A 20709-nucleotide genomic window follows, 5' to 3' on the forward strand; every position below is an offset into this window, starting at 1 on the left:
ATTTGCAGCAGATCTTGGGGCATCTATAGCCTCTGAAAGGTGCAAGTGTTAAAGATTATCAACCTCAGCTAAGATCCTTTGATTGAAAAAAGCTTCTGTGTCATATAAGGGAAAATATGCAAACGAACACTAAGGTTTTTTTTAGGGATTCAAAGAAAAAGAACTAGCTTCCTAAAACAATGCTTCTAACTAAATATCTGCAAATATGAAGACACACCCTTCAACACAAACATCTTCAGCCCTCAAGCTGAACAGATGCCGACATTAGTATTAGCCTCCTGCAATGAGTCAACATCTTCAATCAGAACCTGGGTCTTCCAACATAGATGAAGGTCTTGATGTCCTGTCAAGATTCAAGTTAGCCTGAGGTCTCACTGTTTATCTATGATGCCACACATCTAGTCACCTCTACACATCACATTAGGCACCATACAGCAATCATCATTGTCATAACCATCATAATACTTGGGTTATCAAGAAAGAAAAACCAGAATTGTGGTTGGTGTTAACACATTCTTTCAGGTCATTAAACAAAAGTAATCTGAGTATTGAAATAAGAAACTGTAGCATTATAAGTGATATATACTATGTAGATAGGCCTGCAATAGTTGGGTCTGTACTGAACACATATATTTTTTTTTCTCATGATTCCCTAAATACAACTATGTACACAGCTTTTACAATGCATGAGATATTTTAATTAATCTAGACATGATATAGAGTATACAGGAGAATGTGGGTAGGTACATGCAAATATTCCATTTTATAAAAGAGCTGGCATCTGTGGATTTAGGTATACACAGCGTGTACTGGAACCAATCTTCTTGCATATAGGAGGCAGCAACTCTATTTGAAAGAAATGGAAACTTTTTTTTTTTTTTTGAGATGGAGTCTCACTCTATCACCCAAGCTGGAGTGCAGTATTGCAATCTCGGCTCACTGCAACCTCCACCTCCCGGGTTCAAGGGATTCTCCTGCCTCAGCCTCCTGAGTAGCTGGGACTACAGGTGCGAGCAACTATGCCCGGCTATTTTTTTTTTCATATTTGTAGTAGAGACAGGGTTTCCCATGTTAGCCAGGCTGGTCTTGATCTCCTGGCCTCGTGATCTGCCCTCCTCGGCCTCCCAAAGTGCTGGGATTACAGGCGTGAGCCACTGCGCCCAGCCTGGAAACTTCTTAAGGCTTTACCACGTTTACATTCACAGGATTTATTTCTTTCAAGTATCTGAATGTGACAAAACTAATGAATGCTTTCCCACATTCCATACACTTATAGAATATCCTTCCAGTGCGTCCTTTTATGTCTATTAAAGGAACTGAGAGAACTGAAGGCTTTCCCACATTCCTTACATTCATAGGGCTTCTCTCCAGTGTGAGTTCTTTCATGTTCTCGACAGAAACTGGAACGACTGAAGGCTTTACCACAGTGTTTACATTCATAGGGTCTTTCTCCAGTGTGAGTCCTTTCATGTCTTAGAAGGAAAGAGGGCCAAAAGAATGCTTTCCTGCATTGCTTACATTCATATGGTTTCTCTGCCGTGTGAGTCCTTTCATGAGTTTTTAAGTAACTGAAACGACTGAAGGCTTTCCCACAAGTTTGACACTCATAAGATTTTTCTTCACTGTGAGTCCTTTCATGGCGACAAAAGTATTTAAAAGAACTAAATGCTTTCCCACACTCCTTACATTCGTAAGGCTCCTCTTCACTGTGTGTTGTTTCATGACTTTGAAAGGAAAAGAAATCACTAAAAGCTTTTCCACATTTACATTTATAGGGTTGCTCTCCAGTGTGTGTTGTTTCATGTTTTCGAAGGGAACTGGAAGTACGGAAGGCTTTCCCACATTGCTTGCATTCATAGGGTTTCTCTCCAGTGTGAGTCCTTTCATGTCTTTGAAATACACTGGGAGAATCAAAGGCTTTCCCACATACCGTGCATTTATGAGGGCCATCTCCGGTGTGTGCCATCATGTGTCTTCGAAAGCTTGAGCGATGAGATAACAATTTCCCACATTGCTTACATTCATAGGGTTTCTCTAGAGTGTGAGTTCCTTCATGAATTCGTGCTGAACCAGGAAAATCAAAGCCTTTCCCACATATCTTACATTTATGAGGTCCATCTCCACTGTGCGTTACCATGTGTCTTTGAAAGCTTCCAAGATGACAAAAAGCTTTCCCACACTGTTTACATGTATAGGGTTTCTCTCCAGTGTGAATTCTTTCATGTACTCGAAGGGAACCGGAAACACTGAAGGCTTTCCCACATTGTTTACATTTGTAGGGTTTCTCACCAGTGTGAGTTCTTTCATGTCTTAGATAGGAACTATAATCAGGGAAGGCTTTGGAACACTGCTTACATTCATACGGTTTCTCTCCAGTGTGTATTTTTTCATGTCTTAGATAGGAACTGTAAACAGGGAAGGCTTTAGAACAGTGCTTACATTCATACGGTTTCTCTCCAGTGTGAGCTCTTTGATGCATACGTAATAAACTGGGCCAAAAAAAGGCTTTCCCACACAATTCACATTTATAAGGTCCATCTCCACCTTTTACTACCATATGTCTTCGAAGGTTTCCAGGAGAACTGAAGGTTTTTCCACATTCCTTACAATCATAGGGTTTCTTTCCAGTGTGAGGCCTTTCACATGTTGGAAAGGAGTGGCAATAACTTAAGCCTTTCCCACACTGCTTATGTGTATATGGCTTCTCTGCATATTCGTGACACTCCTGGTGTTTGTGTCCAGTGTCAACTCTGATGTAGCAATTCAGGGATGAATGACCCATTATGACTTCTCCATTCACACTGCTTCCACATGCATCTACTCTGGCGGGAGTGTTCTTGTTTACAATACTATTTCGAATCTGGCTTAAGGTTTCTCCACACTGACTACCATCTTTACTTTTACCAAATCTCTCTACCACATCACATCTGTAAAAAATGAAAAGTACATTACTAAAGGTTTATTATTGAATTATATTTATCAATAGGTATTAGATTTACATTTTTGTTTTTTTTTTGAGACACAGTCTCGCTCTGTCGCCCAGGCTGGAGTGCAGTGGCGCGATCTCGGCTCACTGCAAGCTCCGCCTCCTGGGTTCACGCCATTCTCCTGCCTCAGCCTCTCCGAGTAGCTGGGACTACAGGCGCCCGCCATGACGCCCGGCTAATTTTTTGTATTTTTAGTAGAGACGGGGTTTCACCGTGGTCTCGATCTCCTGACCTCGTGATCCGCCCGCCTCGGCCTCCCAAAGTGCTGGGATTACAAGCGTGAGCCACTGCGCCCGGCCAGATTTACATTTTTAATGTTATCAGGTGAGCTATAAGCTTCATGCCCTGCTTGAATGTGAATGGACTGAATGTTGTGCAAGATAACTTAATCCCAGCTATTTTCAAGACAATGATATGCACATGGGGATTCTTTTTTTTTTTTTTTTTTTTTTTTGAGATGGAGTCTCCCTCTGTCGTCAGGCTGGAGTGCAGTTGGTGCTATCTCGGCTTGCTGCAACCTCCGCCTCCCGGGTTCAAGTGATTCTCCTGCCTCAGCCTCCCAAGTAGCTGGGACTACAGGCGTGCACTACCACACCCAGCTAATTTTTGTGTATTTTTAGTAGAGATGGGGTTTCACCATGTTGGCCAGGTTGGTCTCGATCTCCTGACCTCGTGATCCACCCGCCTTGGCCTCCCAAAGTGCTGGGATTACAGGCATGAGCCACTGCGCCCAGCCTTTCTTTCTTTTTTTTTTTTTTAAGACAGGGTCTTACTCTGTCACTTAGGTTAGAGTGCACCAGTGCCATCACAGATCACTGCAGCCTCGAACTCCCAAGCTCAAGTGATCCTCCTGTCTCAGCCTCCCAAAGTGCTGGGATTGCAGGCATGAGCTACCACACCCAGCCTCATATGGGAAATCTTAATATTGTTTCCATGGGAACTACTTTGCAAACACTAAATAGCTATGTCACATTTAATAATATATTTATGTCGCGGCTGGGCGCAGTGGCTCACGCCTGTAATCCCAGCACTTTGGAAGGCCGAGGCGGGAGGATCATGAGGTCAGGAGATCGAGACCACAGTGAAACCTCATCTCTACTAAAAATAAAAAAAAAATTAGCTGGGTGCAATGGTGGGTGCCTGTAGTCCCAGCTACTCAGGAGGCTGAGGCAGGAGAATGGCATGAACCCGGGAGGCAGAGCTTGCAGTGAGCCGAGATTGTGCCACTGCACTCCAGCCTGGGCAACAGAGCGAGACTCTGTCTCAAAAAAAAAAAAAAAAAAAAAAAAAAAAAAAAAAAATATATATATATATATATATATATATATATATATATATATCACATTTAATAATATATTTTTACAGAGAAATTTTTCTAAGAATAAATAAATTTAAGCTGGGCTTGTTCATAATCTTTGCTTCTTTTTAAAAGTTCTTGTCATTCTCCGAAACATTACACGGACATCACCTGTCTCTTATAAGTACAAATTACCTTGGATTTCTCCTGAGATTTTGGTACTGATCATCAATGTTCTGGGTTTCCCATTTCATTCCTAAAAGAGAGATCCAGAAAATTCACTATAAATTATTACAAAATGATACAAAAACTGTTAAGATTTTATGTACACTACAATCATGTATGATTCATTCATTGAACTATAGTTGACTCCTGAACAACACAGGTTTGAACTGCACAAGTCCATTTATATATAAATGTTCTTCAGTCTCTGCTACCCCTGAGACAGCAATATCAACCCCTCTTCTTAGTTAGCCTACTCAATGTGAAGATGAGGATGAAAACCTTCATGATGATCCACTTCAACTTAATGCAGAGTAAATATAGTTTTTCTTCCTTAAGATTTTCTTATTAATATTTACTTTCTCTAGGCCAGGCGTGGTGGCTCATGCCTGTAATCCCAGCACTTTGGGAGGCTGAGGCGGGCAGATCACAACGTCATGAGATAGAGACCATCCTGGCTAACATGTTGAAACCCTGTCTCTACTAAAAATACAAAAAATTAGCCGGGCATGGTGGCAGGCGCCTGTAGTCCCAGCTACTCAGGAGGCTGAGGCAGGAGAATGGCATGAACCCAGGAGGCGGAGCTTGCAGTGAGCCAAGATGGCGCCACTGCACCCCAGCATGGGTGACAGAGCGAGACTCCATCTCCAAAATAAAGAAAAAAATTTACTTTCTCTAACTTACTTTATTCTGAGAATACAGTATGCAATACATATGACATATATGTGCTCGTCACTTGTTTATATGACTGATAATGCTGCCGGTCAAAAAATTATATGAGGACATACAACTGGTTGGGGCCTGGCACTTCACCCTGTGCTGTTCAAGAGTGAACTGTATCCCTTTTCCATATTTCAAATCACTGAACAGCACTGATGACCACAAAACAAATGTCTCTAATTGACTAAATGAAGACATGATGTCATCCATACCTATACAGTTCAGGTTCCTAATGGTTTCTCGCATCACATCTCTGTAGAGATTCTTCTGTGATGGACCCAGCAAAGCCCACTCCTCATGGGTGAAGTTCACAGCCACATCCTCAAAAGCCACTGAGTCCTGAAACATCCCATATGTCCAGAAAAGGAAGGTTGAAACTCACAGTACTGAGAACCCATACTCACCTTCATAAACTTCCCATGATGCTGTGGTTTCCAAGCATTTATTCAATGACATGGTAAATCCACTCTTATTCTGTGTCTACACTCACTGTCTGATGCTGGAATTCTGATGCTGGAATTGGGCTTGCTAAAATAACAGTTGAGTAGGAACATATCTCTTACTGGTGAATTATGCAAGTGAATCTTATTGCCTGGATTACTCCTAATGTCTTTCTACAGTGGGTCTGTAGTATTTGTCATGAAAAAGTCCTACCACCTGCTGTGCAAAAGAGAGTTACAATTAGCAGTCCTGAGATGGCATATCCTTACAACTGCTTGTTCACAATGTTGAACCTTTCGTGGTGTCTAGACAATGTATTTAGGGGAGGGCCCCGTGAGCATAACTAATAACGGGTGGAGTGTGCCTATACTGTTTGTGTAAAAATTATGGTATTTGCTTAACTCCTAACTTCCCTCTGAGAGTTTGGAATTGTATTATATCCTCAGCACAGGAAGCATACCCAATCAGCCACTGCTAGGTTTGAATGTCTTCCCCTCCAAAATGCATGCTGTAACTGAATCTCCAATGTGGAAGTAATGAAAGGTAGTGGTTTAAGAGGTGAGTGGGTCTTGAGGGTTTGGAACACATGGATGGATTAATCCACTCATGTATGAAAGGCTTAATTAATAAGTGGGTTATCACAGATGAGGTTCTGGTGTCCTTATGAGAAGAGGAAGATACTTCAGCTAGACAGCCCCCTCATCATGTAATGCCCTGTGCCACCCAGGGACTCTACAGAGTCCCCATCAGCAAGAAGGTTCCCACCAGATGTCCGCTTTGACCTTACTTGATCTTCCCAGCTTCCAGAACTGCAAAAAATAAATATCATTTCTTATAGATTACCCCAGTTCTGGTATCCTGTTATAAGTAACAAAAAAACAGTCTTATAGACTAAGACGGACACAAAGAAACACTCTAGGCACGGGGTCCCTAATGAGCAACTCTGGTAGATGATATTTCATGTGTTTTTTTGTTGTTGTTGTTGTTTTGTTTTTTCAATTTCTTACTTGGGAGATTTAGCCTATTCTATGTGATTACACAGAGGGAATATTTGGGAGCTGGTGACTGGTTCCCTGTAGATCAAATGTAGTTAAGTATGACAAAAGACTAATAAAAGAGATTTTACCAACTAAATAGAAAAAATTGTAACTTTTTATTGGGTAATGTCAAAGGAGAAAGAAAAGAAGGGGACAGACTGCAAATGTTCTTAGAATTCAGTGTCAGCTTTCATGAATATCGATTATATTCCATAAATCTCAACAGCAGACATTTAATAATCAATAACATTACATAAACCAATAAGATGCTTAAAAAAAACCTTCTCATCAAGAAAGTAGACAGCTTTACAAAAACAAACAGAAGATTTAAAACTGCAATTTTTCACATCCCATATTATTAACAGAGAGAAAAAGATATATACATAGGAAAGTGAAAAATGATAGAAAAGCCTTGTATTGTTTTTTCTTTGGTCCATCTCTGCCCATCTCATTGCCAGTCTTGAAGACAGCAGAGTTCTCAGTGTAGAACTCTGATCACTACAGAGAGTACAGATCACATTTTGTTTCCAAATTATTGCCTTTGTATTTTCGAATCAGTCTGGGGACTAACCGAAGGTCTGAAACAAGGCTCTCTTTTCTATTTCATCTACAATGGAATCCAGTTAGAGTCAAACTGGGCAGGAACTACTTTAAAATGTTGCAAAATACACAAAAAGTGTGCAACCACCTAAGACAACACAAGATGACTAAGACATACATTAGAAGGCCAGGTATGGTGGCTCACACCTGTAATTCCAGTACTTTGGGAGGCCAAGGTGTTGGGAACAGGCCCCCAAATCTGGCCATAAACAAAATCTCTGCAGCACTGTGACATGCTCGTGATGGCTATGATGCACATGCTGAAGGTTGTTGGTTTACCAGAATGAGGGCAAGGAACACCTGGCCCACCCAGAGTGGAAAACTGCTTAAGGCGTTCCCGAACCACAAACAATAGCATAGGCCATCTGTGCCTTAAGGACATGTTCCTGCTGCAGATAACTAGCCAGAGCCCATCCCTTTGTTTCCCGTAAGGAAGGCTTTTAGTTAATCTATAATCTATAGAAACAATGCTTATCACTGGCTTACTGTCAATAAATATGTGGGTAAAACTCTGTTCGTGGCTCTCAGCTCTGAAGGCTGTCAGCCCCCTGATTTCCCACTCCACACTCTAAATTTCTGTGTGTGTGTGTCTCTAATTCCTCTAGTGCTGCTGGGTTAGGGTCTCCATGACTGAGCTGGTCTCGGCACCAAGGGGGTCAGATTGCTTAAAGGCAAGGAGTTTAAGACCAGCCTGGGCAACGTAGGGAGACCTCATCTCTACAAAAAATAAACAAAATTAGGTGGGTATGGTGGTGCATGCCTGTAGTCCCAGCTACTCAGGAAAGTAGGAGGATTGCTTGAGCCTGGGAGGTTGAGGCTGCAGTGAGCCACGATTGTGCCACTGCACTCAAGTCTCAGTGAAAGAGTGACACTATTTCAAGGAAAAAAAAAAAAGACATATATTAGACCATCTAAGTCCCAGGAGAAAAGGCTAGAGTATAATTTTTCTTTACAAATAAGCATATTCGAAAGCACCCAGATATACTGGGGAATGGAGAAAGCCCCATGCAGGCACAGGAAACAATATATTTTCATAAAAGACGGGTGGGGATCCTCTTTTTCAACTCTGGCTAACATCCAGATTTAAACAGAAAGAGAAGGCTAAAGTAGTAAATACTGTGGCTAAGTGCTCAAAGAATGCCCCAGCAGAGAGCCATCCATGAAGACTGGAAGAGGTCAGGTTTTTGTTTTGTTTCATCTTTTTTACTTTTAGCTTCTAACATTCAGGAAATCTCTGTCAGAACGCTAGATGAACACAAGCTAAAGTCAGGAAATCTCTGTCAGAACACGGCATGAACACAAGCTAAAGAACAGAGACTTCAGTGTCTATACCCAGTAGGAAATACAGCCTCTGCAAACTAATTTGGAAATGTTACTAAACAAATGAATAGGCCAGGTGCAGTGGCTCAAGCCTGTAATGATGATCCACATTACAAAGATCCCAGAACTTTGGGAGGCTGAGGCAGGAGGATCACTTGAGGCCAGGAGTTCGAGACCAGCCTGGGCAACATAGTGAGACTTTGTCTCTATTTAAAAAAAGAAAAAGAAATGAATAATTTCAGCCTTCAAGCAAGAATACCAAACAATTAAGGGGCAAAAATCTGATTTCCAGAGTTACCCAATTATAACATTCAAATGTCTCCTTTTCAATAACCCCCCCAAAAAACCCAAGAGAAATAAATAAAACAGAAACATGAAAATATGACTCATTAATGGAAACAATTTGAGATAAATCATCTCTGAGAAACCTCAGACACTGGATTTACTGAATAAAAACTGTAAAGCAACTGTCTTAAATATATTTAACTTGGTAAAGACAATAATAAACAAAGAACTAAAAGAAAACCAGAAAATTGATGTAGGGATAAAATAATACCAAAATATGTTAAAAATTGAGCCATATAGAATTTCTGCAGCTGCAAGATACAACAACTTAAATGAAAACATCACTAAAGGTATTCAACAGATGTGAGCAACCAGTGGGGAAAAAAAAAACTAAAATGAAGGTAAAACAATTGAAATTACCTGGTCTGAGGAAAAAAAAAAAAAAAAGAGGGGGAATGAAATGGAAAGAATGTGTGACTGGTATACCTGCCTTGCCAGTAATGTTAAAAGAAGTTCATCAGAGAGAAAAAAATGATATGGGTTAGAAATTCAGATTGTGTGTGCGTGTGTGTGTGTGTGTGTGTATACATACACATATATATGAAGAGTGTTAGGAAACAATTAATTGAAGGCACAAAAAATTCTTTACTATTCTTATACCTATCTGATCTAATAGATATAGGTTTGTTCAAAATAATAATATCAAATTAGCTGGGTGTGGTGGTGCACACCTGTAATCCCAGCTACTAGGAAGGCTGAGGCAGGAGAATTGCTTGAACCCAGGAGGCGGAGGTTGCAGTGAGCCGAGATCATGCCATTGCACTCCAGCCTGGGCAACAGAGCAAGATTCTGTCTCAAAAGAAAAAATAATAATATCAACAATGTATTCAGTAGTTTATAGCTCCCAGTTGAACTAATGAATGAAAGTAATGTTATATGTGATGGGAGGAAGAACAGTCTATCACACTTCAGAACTATTATACGGCACTATTCCTGAAGCCAGGATAGTATTATTTGAAATTGAAGGCCCATTAGTTGTGAATGCTATACCACAAACTCTGGGAAATTCACTAATAGAATCTAAGAAAAAGTAGACTATATAGACATATAATATAGAAAATAAAATCATATAGAATGCTCAGCTAAAAGGAAAAAGGGCAGGAAAAAGAGAAGTTAAAAAAACAGAGAAGAACAACAAATAGAAAACAATAATATATATGTTTATCTGAATCCAATTATGCCAACTGTCACTTAAATGTGTATTATCTATATTCACCAGTAAAAAAGAAAGGGACTGGCAGAGTGAAATAAAAAACAAGGCCCCAAACTATATTTTAAAAAAGCATTTTAAACAGAAAGACACAGATACATTAAATATACAAGTATGAAGAAATACATGCCATTCTAACCCTGATCAAAAGAAATTTGGAAGACCTATATTACATTCAGACAAATCAGGCTTTAGATTTTGTAAAAATTACAAGGGATAGAGAGATTTCATAATGATCAAGAAGTCAATCCTATACGACATAATAATCCTTAACATCTATGCCCATAAAACAGAGCATCAAAATACATAATGCAAAAACATATAAAACCACAAGGCAAAATACACAAATCTAGGATTATAGTTGAGGGAAAACAACTCACCTCTATCAATAATTGACAGATCAGTTCTGCAGAAAATCACTAATGATATAGCTGAACTCAACAGCACTATCAATCAACTGGATTTAATTGAAACATTTATAGAATCATTCATTCAACAACAGCATACATATTCTTCTCAAGCCTACATGAAATATTCACCAAGATGAACAATATTCTCAGCCATAAAACACACTTGAACAAATTTTTTTAAAGTATGCAATCAAATCATATTAGAATTAATGTAAAAATTAGTAATAGAAGCATAGTTGAAAAACCTCAACAAAGTGGAGATTGAAGCCACAAACTTCTCAACTACACAAACTTCAAGGAGAATTGTCAAGCAAAATGTAAATATTGCAATGTTGATGAAAAATAATATATCTTAGCAAAATCTTTGGAATGGAGTAAAGGCAGTGCTTTGAGGGAAATTTAAAGAATTAAATGCATTTCCTAGAAAGTAAAGGTTTAAAATCAATACCCTAACCTTCCATTTTAGGAAACTAGGGAAAAATGACAAGATTAATGTAAATCAAACAGAGGAAAGTAACGATGGGAAGAGATATTAATGAAATAGCAATGAAGAAATCAGTAGAAAACATCAACAAACCAACAGATGGTTCTTTGGAAACATTATTAAAATTCATAAGCCCATAGCCAAGTTAACTCAGAAAAAAGAGGAGCCATCACTACTACTCCCATGGACAGTAAAACGACCATAAAAGACTATTAGGAACAACTAAGTGCCCATATATTTGATAAAATTACATGGAATGGACCAATTCCTTGAAAGATACTATCTACCAAAACTCACAAAAAGAGACCTACGTAATATGAATAGGCCTGTATCTACTGAAGGTATTAATAAATAATAAATGTCCCAGAAAAAATAAGTAACAGGTCAGAACGATTTCACTGCTGAATTCTGGCAAGCATTTATGGAGGAAATGATACCAATTCTCTACAATCTCTTCCAGAAAACAGAAGCTAAGGAAACACTTTCTATTCCATTTTATAAGGCCAACATTGCCCTAATACCAAAACTAGACAGACATTACAGACATATCTCCACCATGTGAGGACATAAGGGTTAGACTGCCATCTTCAAACCAGGTAGCAGGCCCTTACCAGAGGCCTCGTCTGCTTGACATTGGACTTCCAGCCTTTGAGAAATGAATGTTTGTTGTCTAAGGCATGCAGTGTATGGCAATCTGGTATAGCAGTCCTAAGTGACTGAGAGAGGTAGACTCTTTCTCTACACACATTAGGCTTTGAAGTCTACAGGAATCAGGTCACTGGTCTCACATATAGGCATTAAGCTCCCTGCCAAGATAAAGAAGTGATAACCTACAGGTCACATTTGGCAGGTTTCCAAATCAACCCGCTTGGAGAAGTCTTTTTTTTTTTTTTTTTTTGAGACGGAGTCTTGCTCTGTCACCCAGGCTGGAGTGCAATAGCGTGATCTCGGCTCACTGCAACCTCCGCCTCCCGGGTTCAAACAATTCTCCTGCCTCAGCCTCCCGAGCAGCTGGGATTATAGGTGTCCGCCACCATGCCCGGCTAATTTTTGTATTTTTTAGTAGAGACGGGGTTTCACCATGTTGGTCAGGCTGGTCTCGAACTTCTGACCTCCAGTGATCCGCCCACCTAGGCCTCCCAAAGTGCTGGGATTACAGGCATGAGACACCGTGCCTGGCAAGAAGTCTTCTAATTAAATGGATTACATTCTGTCTGTGAGTAAAGGATCTTGAGTCCCTCAAATCTTATTGTGAGTTCTTCAAACTGTTGATATGATTAACGTGATCTACTAACACCAAAAAAGACACTGATTTATTTCTGAATCATGTTTTGCTGATTGTCTTCCACTTAGAACATTTTAGCCTATCGGCTGTCATCTATAGGCAATGATTGTAACGTCTATATTGTACCCTTCAAGGAGAGTGACAATTCCGGTATGAGTAGTCCTCCAGCTTCTCCTAAACTTTCTCATAAAGATTACCAACTGGTAATCGATTTTAGAACATATCCAAATTTGTTGGTGTGTCTTCTCAAGTTGATCCTCAAATTTGGCTTATAATAAAACTTTATCAAATTATATCTGCCTCAATGGCCTTATTTTTGGTAAACAAAAGTATCCCACGAAAGGCGCAATGTAACCATCCCCAACCAAATCCCTGGAGATAAACCAGAGCAGAGATAAAGTTTATAGCCAGTTTCAAGAGACAGACCTAAAGATTAAATTAGAAGAATATACAACACCTATGAAAGACGAAAGCAGCACACTTTTAGAAATTACAGAAAAAAAAATTTTTTTTTTTTTGAGACAGAGTCTCGCACTGTCACCCAGGCTTGAGTGCAGTGGCATGATCTCGGCTCACTGCAAGCTCCGCCTCCCGGGTTCATGCCATTCTCCTGCCTCAGCCTCCCGAGTAGCTGGGATTATAGGCACCCGCCGTCACGCCCGGCTAATTTTTTTTTTTTTTTTTTTTTTGAGACGGAGTCTCGCTCTGTCGCCCAGGCTGGAGTGCATGGCGCAATCTCAGCTAACTGCAAGCTCCGCCTCCCGGGTTCACGCCATTCTCCTGCCTCAGCCTCTCCGAGTAGCTGGGACTACAGGCGCCCGCCACCACGCCCGGCTAATTTTTTTGTATTTTTAGTAGAGACGGGGTTTCACTGTGGTCTCGATCTCCTGACCTCGTGATCCGCCCGCCTCGGCCTCCCAAAGTGCTGGGATTACAAGCGTGAGCCACCGCGCCCGGCCACTTTTTTGTATTTTTAGTAGAGACGGGGTTTCTCCGTGTTAGCCAGGATGGTCGCGATCTCCTGACCTCGTGATCCGCCCTCCTCGGCCTCCCAAAGTGCTGGGATTACAGGCATAAGCCACCGCGCCCAGCCAGAAAAATGTTTTTCTTATTTAACAAGAGTCTTCTTATATAAGAAAATAAAGTAGCTTCCAAAGGAGAAGTCTGGCAAATTGAACTCTAATTACATTAAGAAGAGGCAGGCACAGTGACTCACATCTATAACCCCAGTACTGTGGGAGGCCAAGGCAATAGGAACTCTTGAGGCCAGGAATTTGAACCCAGCCCGGCAACATGGCAGACTCTCTTGCTACACAAAATTAAAAAATTAGCCAAGTGTGGTGGCACATGCCTATAGTCCCAGCTACTTGGAAGCCCAGGAGTTTGAGGCTGCAGTGAGCTGATTATGCCACTGCAGTCCAGCCTGGGTGACAGAGCTGGACATTATCTAAAAAAATTAAAAATTTAGGAAGAGTTCATCTAAACAGAATAAATTTAAAAGATAAACCACCATCTGAAAGGAAATATTACCAATCCTTCCATGTAAAAAAGGATGTGTATAAAGTATGCCTAAAACAAAAAGAGAGAAACAAAGCAAACATTTGCATTTACTATGCAAATGATTAAATGACTGAGAATTATTTCACAGATGAAAGCCCACAAAGGAGGTATGTTCAACATGAATGCTAATCCAGTAAAAACACAATATATAATCATGTGGAGATAATACATAATCACACGGAGATAACTAAAAGATAAATATTAAAAGGTACAGCTTCTTTTCTGAGAAAACACCAAATGGCTGATGCAGGTGCAGCGCGGGGGTCCAGAGGCCCTGGGGACCCTGGGATGGGGAACCACGGTGGCTTCCTCGGAGATTTCTGCAGTGGCATCCGGGGCCGGGGCCACGGAGCTCTGAGAGGCAAGGCTGAGGATAAGGAGTGGATGCCCGTTACCAGGCTGGGCTGCCTGGTCAAGGACATGAAGATCTAGTCCCCGGAGGAGATCTATCTCTTCTCCCTGCCCATCAAGGAATCTGAGATCATTGACTTGTTCCTGGGGGCCTCTCTCAAGGATGAGGTTTTGATTACACCAGTGCAGAAGCAGACCCGTGCCGGCCAGCGCACCAGGTTCAAGGCGTTTGTTGCCATCGGGGACTACAATGGCCGTGTCACTCTGGGAGTTAAGTGCTCCAAGGAGGCAGCCACTGCCATCCACGGGGCCATCATCCTGGCCAAGCTCTCCACTGTCCCCGTGCGCAGAGGCTACTGGGGGAACAAGATCGGCAAGCCCCACACCGACCCTTGCAAGGTGACAGGCCACTGCGGCTCTGTGCTGGTGCACCTCATCCCCGCACCCAGGGACACTGGCATCGTCTCGGTGCCTGTGCCCAAGAAGCTGCTCATGATGGCTGGTATCAGTGACTGCTACACCTCAGCCCAGGGCTGCACTGCCACCCTGGGCAACTTCGCCAAGGCCACCTTTGATGCCATCTCTAAGACCTACAGCTACCTGACCCCCAACCTCTCAAAGGAGACTGTATTCACCAAGTCTCCCTATCAGGAATTCACTGACCACTTCGTTAAGACCCACACCAGAGTCTCTGTGCAGAGGACCCAGGCTCCAGCTGTGGCTACAACATAGGGCTTTTGTACAAGAAAAATAAATTCGGCCTGAAAAAAAAATGTATAAACAGACATGCATACATAGTCAGTTTGTTGTTTGTTTTTTGAGACAGATTTTCACTCTTGTTGCCCAGGCTGGAGTGCAAAGACACGATCTCGGCTCACTGCAACCTCCACCTCCTGGGTCCAAGCAATTCTCCTGGCTCAGCCTCCTGAGTAGCTGGGATTACAGGTGCCCGCCACCACGTCCGGATATTTTGTGCTTTTAGCAGAAATAGGGTTTCACCATGTTGGCCAGGCTAATCTCAAACTCCTGACCTCAGGTGATCCACCCGCCAAGGCTTCCCAAAGTGCTGGGATAACAGGCATGAGCCACAGCACCCAGCCTTGTCAGACAGTTAATCCACACATGCTATTATGATTTCCTAGTAAACTGAAGTTTGTCTATAATCTATAACCCAGCAATGTTCCCCCATGTGTTGAAAAATTCATGAACTGTTAGCATGTAGAGACAAAACCAAAAATAACATTGTCAACAACATCAAAAAATTAACTTAAAAGTCAAGTCCTGGCCGGGCATGGTGGCTCACACCTGTAATCCTAACACTTTGGGAGGCCGAGGCGGGTGGATCACGAGGTCAGGAGATGGAGACCATCCTAGCGAACACAGTGAAACCCCATCTCTACTAAAAATACAAAAAAATTAGCCAGGCGTGGTGGCGGGCACCTGTAGTCCCAGCTACTCGGGAGGCTGAGGCAGGAGAATGGCGTGAACACGGAGGTCAGAGCTTGCAGTGAGCGGAGATCACGCCACTGCACTCTAGCCTGGGTGACAGAGCGAGACTCCATCTCAAAAAAGATCTCAAAAAAAAAAAAAAGTCAAGTCCTATGAGCACTGCAATGTGTGAGTAAACTGCATAACCCATAGCCTCAAATTTTAGCATGTGTCAAACAGATTGAGGCAAATAAAGAAAACAAAAACCTTTTCAGCAATTTTTGTGTTTTTCCCCCTTCTGTTCATCCTTTCTTGATGTCTTTGAATCAAATCAATATTCTCGAGTGTTCCAATTTAGTTACTAATTATATTTACATTTTAGTTACATCTTTTTGCATTATATTTTAACAGGTTGCTCTGATGAACTAGTTCTCATGCATGAGAATCATCTGAAGGGCTTGTTAAAAAACAGATCATTGGAGGCCAGGTGTGGTGGCTCACGCCTGTAATCCCAGCACTTTGGGAGACCGAGGCGGGTGGATCATGAAGTCAGGAGTTCGAGACCAGCATGGCCAAGATGGTGAAACCCCGTCTCTACTAAAAATACAAAAATTAGCCAGGCGTGGTGGCGGGCGCCTGTAATCCCAGCTGCTCGGGAGGCTGAGGCAGAGAACTGCTTGAACCCAAGAGGCAGAGGTTGCAGTGAGCTGAGATCGTGCCACTGCACTCCAGCCTGGGCGAAAGAGCGAGACTTGGTCTCAAAAACAAAACCAAAAAAAAAACAGATCATTGGGGCTGGTTGCAGTGGCTCACATCCCAGCACTTTGGGAGGCTGAGGCAGGTGGATCTCTTGAGGTCAGGAGTTCGAGACCAGCCTGGCCAACATGGTGAAACCCCGTCTCTACTAAAAATACAAAAATTAGCCAGGTGTGGTGGTGCACACCTGTAGTCCCAGCTACTCGGGAGGCCGAGGCAGAGGTTGCAGTGAGCCAAGATCGCGCCACTGCACTCCAGCCTGGGCAATAGAGTAAGACTCTGTCTTAAACAAAAAAAAAAAAAATCATTGGGCCCCATTCCAAGAATTACTAATTCAGTAGTCTTGGGTAATACCCTAAAATGTGCATTCCTTGTGTATATATATATATATACACACACACACACACACACACACACACGTATTTTATATATATATACACATATATGTATAAATTATATATATATATTCATGGAGTCCAAGTGCAATTTTACTACATTGATATATTGCCTTGTAAAGTCAGGCCTTTCAGTGCATCCATCCCTGGAGCAACCCCCATTATCCACCAAATAACCTCCCTCATCCCCATGAGTCTTCACTGTCCACATATATACACGTTCTTTTTTTTTTTTTTTTTTTTTTTTGAGACAGACTCTCGCTCTGTCACCCAGGCTGGAGTGCAGTGATGTGATCTCGGCTCACTGCAGCCTCCGCCTCCCGGGTTCAAGGGATTCTCCTGCCTCAGCCTCCCGAGTAGCTGGGACTACAGGCGCGTGCCACCACACCTGGCTAATTTTTTGTATTTTTAGTAGAGATGGGGTTTCACCGCATTAGCCAGGATGGTCTCATCTCCTGACCTTGTGATCCACCTGCCTCGGCCTCCCAAAGTGCTGGGATTACAAGCGTGAGCCACCGTGCCTGGCCCTATACACATTTTTTAACTCCCACTTATAAATGAGAACAGGCAGTATTTGTCTTTCTGTGTCTGAGTTGTTTCACTTAAGATCATGGCTTCCCATTTCATCCATATTGTTGCAAAAGACACAATTTAATTCTTTTTAATGTCTGAATAGTATTCCACTGTGTGAATATACCACATTTTCATTATTCAATCTTCTGTTGATGGACACTTAGGCTAATTTTGTATGTCTGCTATTGTGAATAGTCTGCAATAAACACATGAGTGCAGGGAACTTTTTGATGTAATGATTTCCACTCCTTTGGGTAGATACCCCGTAGTAGGAATGCCTTTTCAGCATTATATGGATGGTATATTAATGGTAGTATTAACTAACTGGAAACTGAAGAGGCAAAACTATGCTTATGAGTGAATACATACTGAACCTATAATAAGTAACAATGACAAATTCAGAGTTATGGTTCTGACCCATGGTGTCTTTTATCTAACATTACTTCTGACAGCAAATATGTAGCATTTGCTGAACACGAGCTGATTCTCCAAGAAAAACTGGTGTTCAATAATTCAATGTTGACACCACCTAACATTTCCACAGACCCCACAAATTAAGGGCTCAGTTCCACAACAGGGACCCTACTGCAGATGCCAAATGCAAGCCCTAGGGACCACCCTTTTAACCAAATGTGTATAAAACCACCAACTCTACTATCAGATTTAATGATTTGCTACAACAAGTTGAAGAACTCAGTTAAACAAGTTGCTTAAGGTTATCAGTTTGTTATAAAGTATATGTCGAGAATACCTAAATGGAAGACATATGTCAGCCCTCCAAGACATTTTCATTTGTGCAATTTCACTCTGATTAAACCAACTCACTGAATACAAAACCAAGCAGCTGACAGGGTTCAATTTTACAAAAGCCCTGTAATCCTGGTAATAAACATGATTTAAGAGGCCAGGCACAGTGGCTCACACCTATAATCCCAGCACTTTGGGGGGCTGAGGTAGGCAGATTATGAGGTCAGAAGTTTGAGACCAGCCTGGCCGACATGATGAAACCCCATCCCTACTAAAAATAGAAAAATTAGCCAGGCATAGTTGCACGTGCCTGTAATCCCAGCTACTCAGGAGGCTGAGGCAGGAGAATAGCTTGAACCTAGGAGGTGGAGGTTGCAGGGAGGTGGAGGTTGCAGTGAGCCAAGATCACACCATTGTACTCCAGCCTGGGACAAAAAAAAAAAAATATATATATATATACATATAAGAAATCACCTGACCCCCCACCACCATGCCCAGTTCTTTCTGTTCTGGACAAGTAGCCCAGTGCAAAGAAACATCCTTCACTGACATCAATTCTGGCTCCCGCCTTTTTAACCTATAACAAGGCCCTCCAAATTCCCATTCTTTGTCTTATAAATAACTAGCTGAACAGTTTTGCCTCTACTGATTACTCTGAACAAAATGCTTCCAGAAGAAACTTGCGGCCAGGCCTGATGGCTCACATCTCTAATTCCAGCACTTTGGGAGGCTGAAGTGGGTGGATCGCTTGAGCCCAGGAGTTCAAGACCAGCCTGGGCAACATGGTGAAACCCTGTCTCTACAAAAAATACAAAAAAATTAGCTGGACATGGGGGTGTATACCTGTAGTCTCAGCTACCATGAAGGCTGAGATGGGACAATCCCCTCAGCCTGGGGAGGTCAAGGCTGCAGTGAGCTGTGATGGCGCCACTGTACTCCAGCCTGAGCAAGAGTGAAATTGTGTCTCAAAAAAAAAAAAAAAAAAAAAAACCAGAAAAGAAAGGAAACTACTTAAGTTTCTCTCATTCTTCTAGGCCACTGATTTTTGACACACCCTCAGCCTAAGCCAAAACACAACCCTTCCTTCATGACTCATCCCATGAACAGGCTTAAGTCAGGGTAAAACACTCTGTGATCTAGAATCTGATTTTCACCCTCCATCCTGCCCTCTCCCTCTCATTTCCTTTGTAGTGTTGGTTGCTCCTTACCTTGAAAGCAACTTTCCACCTAAGCTTTAAGATGCTTTCAGATCTTATACTTAGTGCTCTTCCCCGTTATGTAGCGCTCTTTTAGAATAAACTCCTTTTTTTTTTTTTTTTTTTTGAGATGGAGTCTTGCTCTGTCGCCCAGGCTGGAGTGCAGTGGCGTGATCTTGGCTCACTGCAAGCTCCGCCTCCCCAGTTCACGCCATTCTCCTGCCTCAGCCTCCTGAGTAGCGCATGCCAGCATGCCCGGCTAATTTTTTGTATTTTTAGTAGAGACGGGGTTTCACCAGGTTAGCCAAGATGGTCATGATCTCCTGACCTCACCATCCACCTGCCTTGGCCTCTCAAAGTGGTGGGATTACAGGCATGAGCCACTGTGCCTGGCCTAGAATAAACTCATTTCTTAGCTAAATCCAGATTTATCTTACCTGATGACTGTCTAGTGACAGCCCTACAATAACAAACACAACCTCAGACATGGCATCACCCCAACTGCCTCTGCCTGTGGATCTCCAGATTTCCAGTGCTCTGTAGCTTCTCTTAGTATAAAAGGCTCTTTGGCTGGGCGCAGTGGCTCACTCCTGTAATCCCAGCACTTTGGGAGGCCAAGGCGGGCAGATCATCTGAAGTCGGGAGTTCGAGACCAGCCTGACCAACATGGAGAAACCCTGCCTCTACTAAAAAATACAAAATTAGCCGGGCATGGTGGCGCATGCCTATAATCCCAGCTACTCAGGAGTCTGAGGCAGGAGAATCGCTTGAAACTGGGAGGTAGAGGTTGTGGTGAGCCAAGATCATGCCATTGTGGTTGCATTCCAGCCTGGGCAACAACAGTGAAACTCCATCTCAAAAAAAAAAAAAAAAAAGCCTCCTCCCAGGCCAGGCACAGTGGCTCACGCCTGTAATCCCAGCACTTTGGGAGGCCAAGGCCGGCAGATCACAAGGTCAGGAGTTGAGACCAGCCTGACCAACATGGTGAAACCCCATCGCTACTAAAAATACAAAAATTAGCTGGGCATGGTGGTACGCACCTGTAATCCCAGCTACTGAAGAGGCTGAGGCAGGAGAATCGCTTGAACCCTGAAGGCAGAGGTTGCAATGAGCTGAGATCACAGCATTTCACTCCAGCCTGGGCAACAGACTGAGAGTCTATCTCAAAAATAAATAAATAAATAAATATAAAAATAAATTTTAAAAAAAGCTCCTCCCACTGCTGGAGTGATTACGCTGGGACACCTGCAGGGGAGGCTGCCCAGGAAGAACCAACTAAACTGGGCCCACAATGACCTCCCTTTGCAGGCTCAAAATTGGCCTCCACTTGGAGTCATTGGCCTCA

General features: G+C 42.3%; 1 protein-coding gene and 1 pseudogene across 6 annotated transcripts in view; one reads left to right on the forward strand and one right to left on the reverse strand.

Moving 5' to 3' along the window:
* Window positions 1-675: 675 nt before the first annotated feature.
* LOC129460881 (zinc finger protein 44) overlaps window positions 676-20709 on the reverse strand; it is a 91352-nt gene continuing 71318 nt past the window's right edge. For all 6 annotated transcript variants that reach the window (XM_055239371.2, XM_063616103.1, XM_063616102.1 and 3 more), the window contains 3 exons: window positions 5439-5565; window positions 4480-4540; window positions 676-2927 (listed from right to left, as the gene is read on the reverse strand). In XM_055239371.2, coding sequence (XP_055095346.1) covers window positions 1271-2927; window positions 4480-4540; window positions 5439-5565 — 1845 coding nt within the window. In that variant the 3' untranslated portion in view covers window positions 676-1270. The remainder of the gene's footprint in view (window positions 2928-4479; window positions 4541-5438; window positions 5566-20709) is intronic.
* LOC129460897 (small ribosomal subunit protein uS5-like) lies at window positions 14151-15018 on the forward strand (annotated as a pseudogene).

This window comes from Symphalangus syndactylus, chromosome 13 (genome assembly GCF_028878055.3).
Source record: "Symphalangus syndactylus isolate Jambi chromosome 13, NHGRI_mSymSyn1-v2.1_pri, whole genome shotgun sequence".
In the NCBI taxonomy this organism is placed as follows: Eukaryota; Metazoa; Chordata; class Mammalia; order Primates; family Hylobatidae; genus Symphalangus; species Symphalangus syndactylus.